This window comes from Elgaria multicarinata, chromosome 1, assembly GCF_023053635.1.
Source record: "Elgaria multicarinata webbii isolate HBS135686 ecotype San Diego chromosome 1, rElgMul1.1.pri, whole genome shotgun sequence".
Taxonomy (NCBI): Eukaryota; Metazoa; Chordata; class Lepidosauria; order Squamata; family Anguidae; genus Elgaria; species Elgaria multicarinata.
The window spans coordinates 123937938-123950345 of NC_086171.1; the positions used below are offsets into that span (position 1 = coordinate 123937938).

The following is a 12408-nucleotide window of genomic DNA, read 5'->3' on the forward strand; positions in this document are numbered from 1 at the left end:
CCTCCTTGAGATCAGTCAGCTAGTCTGAGGAGCGTCTCCCTATGAAATAAATGACACCCCAGGGGGAGGACATCCTAAATGACTCCCTTCGCAAAATATGCCTCGAGAGGACATTTTTTTTAAAAAAGGAATCTTCTTATATCGCTCCTGTTTGAAGGCGTAATATACGGGAAGGGCCATCCCGCTCTTTTCTATTTCTTTCTGTGCGTGTCCCATTTTTCCTGCCCTTACTTTCTCCCTATTAGCCTTCTGAGGGCAAAAAAAAAAAAAAAAAATCCCCTCAGCCCTGCGAACTGAGCATGCCCACGATACCTCGCGCATGCTCACTGAGAACAAAGGAGCTCGCCGGTCTGATGGGGAGTAGAATCTACTAGCGCTCGGCAACCTTCGGCGGTTTCCGTTGGGGCCCGGCCGCCATTTTCTCGCTCGCTCGCTCTACTCGCTACCTGCGCGGCTCCCTGCCCTGGTCGCCAGCGCTTTGTCCTGTTCGGCGATGGACGGGTGAGTGAGGGAGTGAATGAGGGACGGACGCCGCCGACGCCGCCACCGCCGCCGGGAGGAAGAGAGGGAGGAGGGAGTTGTCGCCGCCGCCGCCGCCGCCGCACCCGCCTTCCTTCATTCCTTCCCTCTGTTTGGTCTCTGACGAGGGCAGGCAGCGCATCCCTTGTCTACTGGGGGCCGCTCTTTCGCCCCTGCCTTCTGGTTGTCGGTGTGAGAATGCCTGGGGGTCCCGGGAAGAGAATAAGAAGAGGGGCGTGTGCTTTGGGGGGCGGGGGGAGGGAAGACGGGTTGGAAGGCATCTGCTCCCCCTCCCCCGAGATAAGGGGTCTCTCCCTCTGTCAGGGACTGGGCCCTGGATGAGCTTGGAGTAGCTGAAGTGAGGCATCCTAGTCTTATGGGCTGAGGTATTGGATTATGCAAAGGATGGTGGTGAATAGGAAAAGGCCCTTTTCCTAAATCCCCAAGAGACGTGCCCATCTGGGACACCCCTTCCTACGTTTATTTACACATTTCCAGCCTCTCCCTTGAGGTGAAACGCCTTTCTTCCTTTCCTCTCTTGCCCTCCCCCTTCCCTTAGGGTTAGAGGAAGAGGTTGAACAAGCTCTTTATCCCCAACTACCCAGACAAGGGACAAGAAAGCAGCAGGAAACAGATGTCTTGGTCTTTTGTTTCCATTAGCTGCTTCATGGCCTTCTCCCGTCCAAGGTAGAAAGATGCCTTTGTATGTGCTCCAGACAGGCAGTCAGGAAAGGATTGCAGGCGTCAGCCATATGGAAACAACACAGCGGCCTTCATTGGTGGTATGGAGCTTGGGTGGGTAGTCTGCAACGTATCACAGACAAGGCCCTCTTCTTATTGGAAGCTGGGAAGTCCCGCTCTTGCCCACAGAGTGACAGCATAAAGAGTGCTGAATTTACTGCCTTTGCCCCCCCCCCCCCTTCATCATACTCGAATCTGCCTCCGAAATGAAGCTACTCAGCTCTTATGTACGTTGTAATCAGTTGGGTTGACTTTTATAAGCTATTGCGTGATGGTCAGTGATCATAATAGTAGTGTGACGAGCCCTACTAAAGCGTGACAAAGTTAGTCTACTTCATGGCAGAGAGTCATGAGTAACTTGAAACCAAGCTGGTCCAGGAGGGAAAAATAATTACCGCATGCGCACACAAGTTGTATTGTTCTCTGGTAATCAGCATGGGTAACTACTCTATATGAAAAGAAGTGCTGGAGTGGCGTGCTCCAGTTATAAACTTTGAAGTGTTCTGCCCTGCCTTGCTAAAATCCAACATGTGCTCCATTTATCATGGCCTTGATTACATTAGGCCACTTGAATGTGATGGTGAGTAAATTCACATGGTCATTTATTAGAATACACAATGATGACAACAACTTGATGTCATGGTGATGACAACAGTTTAGTTTATGGCAATGGCTTCTTTTCCGAAATAATTCAACATAAAATGGATTTTATAACCACTATGCTTATAGAAACTACAGGGAGTAGAGGGGTTTTTCTTTCATTTTTTACAGTGTGAGCCAAACATGATGGTTATGGTTATTTTCATAGTCTTGGCTCCTAGACAAACTGGTTCATGGGAGCCATGTTCTGAGATGATTTTCACAAAACATGCTGTAGGGCAGAGGTAGGCAACCAGGTGCCCTCCACATGTTTTTGACTACGACTCCCATAAGCTGCAACCAGCATGGCCAATGATCATGGATTATGGGAATTGTCAAAAACATTTGGAGAGCACCAGATTGCCTAACCCTGCGCTAGGGTCATATGAATCTGTACAATTTGCTGAATCTAGCCATAATATTTTACTGGGAATAGACTATGCAGTTATTAGTTGACATTCTTTTTTAGAACTGGTCTGTTTTGTTTGACATAAAAAGAACTAAAAAGCAGGCCTGAATTTTAGTTATGTCTATTTACTCTTTTTGTGTGTATTTTTACCACGATACCTTTTGTAATTAACACATTTTAAAGTTATTTTCTTTAAAAATCAGTATATCCCTATTGTCAAATCTTAATTTCCTGATTGTGCAATCCTGTGCGTGTTTAGACAGAAAAAGGCCTGGTTGGCTGGGGCATGCTGGGATTTGGGTTACAGCGTAAGATACTTAAAATATATTTTATGTTTGGCTTCAGGGACACTGTTTCTCTTATTGGGAAAGAGATAAAAGTGAATTTCCTCTTCTAAAAACTTATTTTTCTTTTTCAGCATTGTCACTGATGTTGCAGTTGGTGTGAAGGTAGGCTATGAATCAAATAGATAATGCCAAATAACCAAAGTATTAGTATGAAATGTTGATTTCCAAACTTGTTGAATATTTTCTGTGGTGACTGTTGTACTTTTGTCAACAAGTTTCAGCGAGTGGAAAGTGAATGCTACTCTTACCCCTACTTAAAATGGTTAGCAATAAATAGTCATTTTAGAAGTAATAGGTTTCTTTATCCAACCAACTTTGTGCCTTCAGATGAAAATTTTTACTATTGTTACTACATGATAAATTGAAATCTCATAGTTGTTGTTTTTTTGCTAAAGTTCCTACTATAGAGGCTATGTATCTGAAGTGAAAGTAGAATATAGATGACACTTTGCAAAACCTGTGAGATTAATCTTATCTCCCTCCTCAACCCAGCTGCACACATGCACACTGTTCAAATTATGTATGTTAACCTGCTATTTAACCTGCTCGTGTGGTGCAGAGTGGTAAGTGGCAGTTACTGCAGCCGAAACTCTCCCCACGGCCTGAGTTCCATCCCAGTGGAAGCTGGTTCTGAGGCAGCCGGCTCAGGTTGATTCAGCCTTCCATCCTTCCGAGGTCGGTAAAATGAGTACCCAGCTAGCTGGGGGAAAGGTAACTGCGACTGGGGAAGGCAGTGGCAAACTACCCCGCTACAGAGTCTGCCAAGAAAACGTCAGTGAAAGCAGGCGTCCCTCTAGGAGTCAGCAATGACTCAAGTGCTTGCACGAGAGGTTCCTTTCCTTTTCCTTTCCCTCCCCAACCCAGCTGCACACATGCACACTGTTCGAATTATGTATGTTAACCTGCTATTTTATCTTTATGTGCAACAGCTATTGAAGAGCTAACTAGGAGTTGGGAGAATGGCTGAATATTTTTTTGCATTTCTAATGAAAGTTTCTCAAAATAGCAATGACAGAAATCAGTTTCTAGCTATATAGTAAATATTCAAAAAGTCAAGTGTTCTCATTAGTCTTAGAGGTCCAGTGTAGACATAATATTTTCAGTCTCTGAAACTCAGGAGATTGGAAGCATGTATAAATATGTGTGCTTCCTTTCTCTGCACATCTTACTCTCTTCTTTGCTTCAACAATAATGTAACATTTATGTTGTGGTTCAGATAAATTTCATGAACTTGCCTTCCGTCTTCATTTTGTTTAACTTATTTTGGGGTTCTCCACAAACTTGTTCACCATTTTATCCAAACCTATGGTTTAAGAAAACCAGGCTCAAGTTGTAACTTCATGATGTAACACTACATCATGGTTTCGTGTTATGTGTGATCCACACTTATGCCTACATTTGTATTAAGCAGGATGGCTCTTCTAACATGGTTTGAAGTGGTTTTGCAAACTGTGGTTATGAATTATTCTATATAGAGCCTGTTCAGTCATCGTGCTAAGCCATGGTTAGGTCGCTAACCCTTTTGCAGCAAATGGTTAGTGAGCGTGTTTAAGACATGGTTATGTAGACACCATGGTTAGGAATGATTCACACAACACGTTAAGTCATGATTCACATGACCCGCTAAGCCATCATGTTTAGCACAAAATGCTTAACCACCATGGCTTAGTGTGTTGTTTGAACAGGGTCATTATGCCGATGGCTAGACCAGGCCTATATCTATCCTGGGATTGTCCTGGGATCATCCCTGTGCATCCAAATGACACACAGGGGATCTCAGGAGCAGGCAGGGACAACCCTTCCATTTGCCTGGGATAATCCTTAGGTCTAGCTAAGGCCTGTGTTAACCATGTTTTAGCACCAATGTAAATGTAGTGTCACATCTTGGTAAAAGCAAACTATGGAGGAGAAGTCATGGCCATATAAAATATGTGAGCTCACAGCATTCTCCCAGTGATTGAGAGTTTAATGCTTGTGGTGGCCTGCAGTTAGGTTCTTCAGAGTTCTCTAATCTGAAGGAAAACAGTTTGTGCTGGGAGAGCACATATTTAAATCCTTGGATTTAAGCTTTGAAATCCTAACTTTATTTTGGGTAACTTTGATGAAAAACAGTACATCTCTTAATTTGTGACCTGTAACAGTGTGAGATTAGGTTAATGTGAGATATCGTTCAGGGTGCTTATTGATAAGAATGTTTGTATCTTTTTATATCAGTGGTAATAAAAAGAGAAGTTTGAGTGTGGGAGACATACACTTAGAGCTAATGTATTTGGTGCTTCTGAGCGTATGGCTATCCCGGGATTTTGTTTGCTAATATATTTGTTTGCTAATATATTTGGTGCCTCTGAGTGTATGGCTAGCCCAGGATTTTGTTTGCAGTATCAGAACTCAGTTACGGTCCTTTCACACACAAATCCACTCTTGGCTTTCTCCCAGATGTCCTTTGCAGAAATAAAAGCCTTTTTGTTGCTGTTTTTAAACTGGGAGCCAGACATCTTTGCAGATCCACTGTAAATTACTTGTAGACCTAGCTGTTCATCCTGATCTATTGACTGCCTATCCTTGATTTAGGTAAAGCTTGCTATGGTATGGCATTGTGTTCATAAAATGAAGATGCCTTTCTCTTGCAAGCATGCCAACATATTCAGGAAACCAGTAGAACTTTGACTATGGAGCGGTATAGAAATGTAATAAATAAATAAATAAATAAATGCAGTGATATCTAATCACAAAGCATGTATACTTTAAGAATAGAGTAGAATTCTTCTTACATTCTTCAACATAACTATCTCTAAGTATATTATTATTATTATTATTATTATTATTATTATTATTATTATTATTATTATTAATTTATTGCATTTTTATACCGCCCAATAGCCGAAGCTACCTGGGCGGTTCACAAAAACTAAAACAATTCAGAGTATAAAACAAACAGTATAACAATCTGTCATTCTTCCATCTGGCATTTTGTGTTCTACAGAATTGAACTGACAGTTGTGAAGAGATAGTTTAATTTGTCAAAAGCATTATTGGTGATATCAGTGCAGTTGTGGTCAGAGTCCTGGCTGGCTTGCTGCCTTTCTCCTTAAGCAGCAGAATAAGCATGTCATTATCTGTAATTCTTAACTGGAAATGGCATAAAATACAGCAATACATCTTAACTAGTATTGCATAAAATAGTAGTAGCGGGAAGCAAAACATTTTCTGACATTGCTTGTAGCCGTCAAGTTGATTGACACCAAGAAGCCACTTAATTACATGTAGATACATTTGTTAAATAAATTACCCTAAAGTGAAAACTGGGCACTTAAGGTTAAGAATCTGTATGGATTGTTTGTGTACTTGCATCTGTCTGGAATGGCTATGATGTTCTTCAAGGCAAATCATCTTGTTTAATCTAATCTGTATGAACGCTTCTAACCAGAACTATAGCTAGGATTTTCTAGGCCCTAAATGAGCTGCGTGTTTCTCTAGAATATATCCCAGAATTTCCTACGATGTTTCAGAGGATTGTGCAATGTATCCATTGCACATCTAACAACTGTCCACATGATCTCCTAATACCTTCTGCTTTTCCTCTTTGGAACAGGTCCCAAACTTCTGGAGCTGACTATGGGTTTGTGGCTTCAAAGTCAAGGAGAAAGGGATTCTTGGATTGAGAGTAGGAGGGATAAGTAGTCAGTTGGCCTTTGTTAGATTGGATTTGGTCTGGAGATTGTAGTGGTCACCCTCCTGTATATGGCGATTTTTCCTTTTTTGTCAGCAAAATGTTCCAGTACAAAATGTATATTATGTTTGCTGGTTATCAGTGTAGGAATCATTGTATGAATGGTAGCTAATCAGATGTCTTAAAGAGTTGTGTGGCCCTTGGTGGAACGGGACTGGGTTAGTTATACAAAGATGCAATGCTTCATCATATACTTTAATTGAAAAAAATTATGTTGGTAAAGCCATACAGTTAGGCTTTTCAATCTGTATTTGACTTGCAGATTAATTCAAATTTTGTTTAAAACCACCTACACAGATTTGTTGAAAAATGGAAAAACATACAACCCACTTTTTTTAAAAAAAAATGGAGCTGTAGGGATAATGGCAAGAGCTTTATTGCAGAGAAGACCAAATCTGTACTGTAGAAGTGTATGCTAAAAAGCGTTAAATGTTTTAGACATAGGTTTTCCATCAACTTAAAATATACTTCTTAAATAATTTACAGAATTCCTGGAAAGCAGTGATCATAGTAGCTTTTATGTTATGAAAATGAAATGTGTATATGGATAATGGATAAGATTAGATTTACATACAATTCTATAATTGGATGTAAAATATTTTATAACTGATTTTTCTTATATCTAAAAGATCACTGCTTATGTGTAGTGAAATCCATTGTAAGGGGAAATGTCACTTTCTTTTAAGAAAGCCTTGCTGTTTTATAGATAATAGATACAAAATCTAGCTATCCCAAAATTGTGTGCACATGTTCATTATTAAGCTTTCATGATTAAAAAAAATATCCTTCAAAGTAATGGTCACATTAGCACAAAATGCTACACCAGAATTCTTCAGAATTCCAGTTTATGGGTAATGAGCAAGAATCCATTGCTTGACCATTTCCGCTTGGCTCCGTCTGTAAGTAGGAGCGGGTAACCTAACTAGGAATTTGCCAGGGCAGAGAAGCTGAGTATTTCACCTGAACTAGATTTGTGACTTGTCTCACTTTTGATAAACCATAGTTTGTAGTTTGTTTATGGATCATAGCCTGTTAGAGGAGCAGAAAGCCATGATTCTAATATAACACTAAGGTTTTCTACCCTGGTAAGTTCCTGGCTAGTTTAGCTCTTCTCATAAGCTAGGATTCTGAAGCATTTTCTGCAAGAGTGGCCATTATGACTACTTTCATGCTACTACTTCTAAATTTCTCCAATTTTAATCTTGGAAAGGTGCCCTTACAAATAGGTTACTATTCTTATTTCAGAGTAAATGTTTTAATGAAACAGTATAGCATCGAATTCTTGGGAATTCAAAACTTTATTTCACCTTGCTAAAAATCTAAAGGCCTGTGTTGTGCCTTCCTAGTAATTAAAGAGATTAAACATTGGATGAGTCATCAGTTGACCTATAACAGGTAAAGAGAATAGGAGACTTTATGGCCCTATTTCAGCTAAAAGGAGAGATGGCATTACACTTTTCACTATGCTGTGGCAGAACTAGAAAAGTTGAGAGCAGAATGAAGAGAATGCCAGGATGCTACATTTTAGTGGATGCAAGGAATAAAGTAATATTTGCAGAATCAGAGCATTGACTCTCTGTGGTTAACATACTCTGTGGTTAACAAATATTAAAGTAATATTTGCAGAATCAGAGCATTAACTCACTGTGGTTAACATACTGTCTTAACAGTCCTTTCAATAAGACTATATTATGATGTTTTATGAGGGGAATAAAATTTGAACCATGGAAATTCCAAATAGTTGAATTTCTTTTAAAACAAACTAGAAAAAAAAACTCAAAGTATTTTTGTCTGGAGAGAAAGCTTAGATAAGCAACTCTTTGGTATTTGTTCGTCTTGCACTAAGAGTTGACTTGCAAACATGGACAAGTGTGTGGATTGGAGGAATGTATCTATAAAGGTCCATTCCCTGCCGCACCCAATATTTTAAGTGCACAGTCTCTTTAATAAATAAAGGCATGGTCTCTTTAATAAATTACACAATTAATGCTCTTAATGAATAAATTTAGGGCAAGAGTCAGGCAGCCCAAAATCCCAGGCTAGCCAAATGCTCAGAGGAACCCAAGTTTTGTAGTGGAGAGCTGGAGATTTTGTTCTTGTATATGTATTGATCTAGTTCCCCACTCACGAGTTCTTAATGTATGTTAATGTGATTTTTATATTTATATTCCATTTGTGTTCATTATTTTTATTTTACTTTAAATTATCCATTTCTAACTTATTTATTTTAGCTTATCTTTTTACTTGTTTTTATTATGTCGAATTGTGATGGCTTATCACTTTTAGCAATAAAGATTTCATTCATTGTTCACCTAAGATGACTGGTTAATTGGGATTCCATGTTCTCTTTTCCTCCCCTCATCCCCTGCCATTCCAGCCTCCAGCAAAGTTTTGAAGTATTCACAATATTAAAAGAATAGCTAACATAATAACGAGAACACCAATTCCCACACAGTTTTGTTGCCACCCATCCTCATTTGCATAGTGTAACTTCCACCTATAAATGTGTAATAACTGGTGCACGTCTAAGGGGAATTTTAACACAGATGTGGTGTACACAGTGAGTTTATACTCCATATTCTTATTAAAATGGGGAATAGCTAGTGGGCGTTATAAAAATGTAATAAATAAATAGCTACTTCTAAAATGAGGAAATTCCCTAAAACATTCAAATTCAATTTTTACATAAATTTGTTCACAAAAACGCATGCATGCACATTTGTTGCAGAGAAGAAACTTGGCTTAAGAAGTTTACCTTGATTAGTAGATCATTGGTCAGTATAAATGGGTCTAATTTTAGGAAAAAGAAACAAAAATGGGGAAATTAGTCTTTACCAACTAAGGAGGGGAAGTTGGTGCTATGGAAGTGGGGAAAAATAGGGGATAGGAAAACACTATGACCATGAAAACTCAGGTGCTGGCAAATATGGTGAGCTACAGGTGCAGAAGTGAATGGATTTAGGAGAAAAGGGGAAACATAGGGCAGGACTGTCTATAATAACCTGACCTAGGAGGAAAGGGAACCCAAGAGACTTTACTCCCTAGTTCATTGTCAAAAGTTAGAAAAATCCTGTGGGCACACAGGATTATTTTCTTTGTTTTCTTAGCTTTAGTTCAAAATACACAAATGGGGAAATACCCTCCTGCTTCCCTGGCCGTCTTAACAATGGGCTGTACCACAATGTCCCCAGATATCCAGAAGAAAGGCTCTTTGATAAGTGACAATGGGAAGACAGTATGGAGGCTGAGCTGCATTATTGGGGACATCAAAGCAACTATAATTTTGGTCAAAAACAGCATTTGAAGGAGAGATTTTCCAGTGAGGCTTCTCCTTAAGAGTTCCAATTAAATTTGGAAACCATGTTCACATTGAGACTTTTTAGTACTCTCTTCTCAGTGCTATATGCCCCCTGCAGGACAAATTCCACTTTTGGACTCAGAACTGACAACTCACACAAGTCGCAGGGATGGTTGTATAGAGCTGATAAGTTGTGCTGTCTTTGTTGAGTTTTCCAGGGGTTAATTTTTTCTCTCTCTTTCTGTGTATGCAGGGGAAATGGATCTATCTGGGGAAAACAGTGCAGGAAAGTGGTTGACTCTGGCCCTGGAAATGTTGTGTGGGTTTCAGAGTAGAGCAGAAAATTGTGGCAGGAAAGCATAATGACGAATAATATTACAAGGCAGTCAGACTCCAGATTGTTCTCAGAGCTGTGTGACACACCAATGTGAGGGATGCACAAGCAGAAAGAATGGACATCGACTAGCTAAACTCAATGGTTTTGTTCTGGTAACTAAATACAAGGCTCATGGAGGTCCCTTGCCTCTTCATGAAATTTTCATCTTCCTGGTTGTACAGAGTGGCATAGCACAATTTTTTTTAAAAAAGGTGTCATTACGGATACTCAGATGCTGCTTGACTAGCAGACATTTGTGGTACGGAAGCTTCAGAATTGGACCAGTTTTGCCACAAGGGCTTTTGATTGGCCAATGCAATGGTACCCATGGGGGTTAGTTACTTAGTGGTGGTATGGCAATCAGGGATGCATTTGTATGTTTTCCTGGTTTTAGGGAACAACCTTCTTTCATTTAATGAAGAATATTTGATGGCTGTTGTGATTCTGTGGCAGTTCCAGAGCCTTAATAACATTCCTGGCAGCTTTCAGACTATGTCTTCTGGAACAAAATGGATTCCTGAGCCAATGTGTCAGGATAATCTCAATAAAATCCGTAGTGTACAATACACATGTCGGAGAACCAGCACATCTGGAACTCCTCTGTAACACTTTCTGGCAACAGTGTTGCATGGCATTAATCAATGTCTCTCACTGCTTCTCCCCCGCCCCCCAGCAATGCATGGCAGGTGCCTATCAACACAACAATGGCAGGAGTCCTGAGTTGATGTCACTTATTCCATATTGTCTCTGTCACTTAATGCACAGAGGCTGCCATGAATAGCTGACAGTTCCTTCTCCCCATCATAAGCTTCTATACTCCTGTGGTCGAGAGGACTGGAACTATATGTTATAGTCTGGTTGCTTGGAGATGGGTTTGATTTTTCTGTCAGCTCCAGTGTCCCCATACAAAGTAGAATATGCTATAACTAATTGTAGAAACATTGTTATGGAAACCACTGTTCTACAATGAAAAAAATCAGGAGGATAACATGAAAGAAGTCACTAGCTCCACAAGAGCTGGGGACATGAAACCATCCCCAATCCTCATCCCAAGGGGAAGTGGCTATATTTTGATCTTCGAGGTGTGATCTAGTGGCATCATCTCTGTGGAATGATTTGAGTCCCCTTGCAGTACCAATGTTTTCCCCAGCCAAAGTTTGTAAAACTCTACATAACAGCTTTGCAAGGGAGAGGAGTGAGGGCTTAATGGCCCAGAAAGGACAGGTTCCTATACTAGGGAAATGTTAATGTAACTTCTACAAAACAAAGCCTAAGTTTGGGATGTCCTGCTTGCAATAACTTTTGATGAGACGGAGAGGTAGGGGGACTTGACTGAAAATGGCCTACTCTACAGAACAGCACCATAACCCCACAGCTACAGGAATATTCAGTAGAGGGACTCATGATGGAACATTGGCTATTTTCCTGGGGAACAGGGTGTAACATGCACCCTTTTCTCTCCCCAGAACCCAGCTGCATGTATATGGGACTCTGCTATGCTGTAGTGAATTAAAGTGGCTGGCACTTGGACAATCACTTCGCTCGAGTAACTGTCTCTTTCATACCCCAAGCTTCTCTTCATTTTACTCAACCTCCTCTTCATGTCATCCACCCAACTTCCACATTCAGCTGGTTTCTAGGATCTGTGATTATTTTTCCAGCAAACCCTGTTGCAATTTCCACCTTCATAATAGCAGCATCACAGCGTGGCTTGTTACAGAAGTAATTGGGGAGAGGGAAGTGACAAGCTATGAGGGAGGTACAGACTCTCAGTCCTTATAGGATTGGATCTATTTCCTGATGTGAAGATATCTGAGGCCGAGGGTATGTGGTAACCATGTGCTACCCATACTACTAAAAACCAGTGTGGAAAGAAATCAATGATTTTTTAATAACCAGATTTTAAAATAATAATAATCAGATGTTTAAAAAAATTGTTCAGATTTTTAAAACTATGAACTTCTTTATTTTTAAAAAGCACAATAACGTACTAAATTTCACTCTATTTTTTTTAAAATAACATAGTTACAAACAAATCTCATCATAAACTTGCTAACCCTCCACTCCCATTAAAATGAAGTCACCTACCAATCAAACATAGACATGAATTTCAGTTTTTCATTTTAGCTCTGTCCAGCATAACTGCCAAGTCTTGCTTCTTGAAAGTTCTGGGCTTTCATTTCTTGGAATAGTCACATGTACAAAGAAGTTGGGCTGAGCAAGACAGATGTGATAGTTAAGACAGAAAGTCAGTATAGCAAGGTTAGATTAAAAAAAATGGTGCTTAAAAAGTTGGGATTTTTTTAAATTTTAAATTGACCTTTTTCAACCCAGTAACTATCAAATCTC

General features: G+C 40.0%; 1 protein-coding gene across 5 annotated transcripts in view; it reads left to right on the top strand.

Moving 5' to 3' along the window:
- The first annotated feature begins 349 nt into the window (after positions 1-349).
- PTBP2 (polypyrimidine tract binding protein 2) overlaps positions 350-12408 on the top strand; it is an 86537-nt gene continuing 74478 nt past the window's right edge. For 4 of the 5 annotated variants that reach the window (XM_063136172.1, XM_063136181.1, XM_063136192.1 and 1 more), the window contains exons 1-2: positions 350-501; positions 2727-2757. In XM_063136172.1, coding sequence (XP_062992242.1) covers positions 494-501; positions 2727-2757 — 39 coding nt within the window. In that variant the 5' untranslated portion in view covers positions 350-493. Of the gene's footprint in view, positions 502-2726; positions 2758-12408 lie in introns of those variants that run through there. The other variant, XM_063136210.1, reaches the window with a different exon arrangement.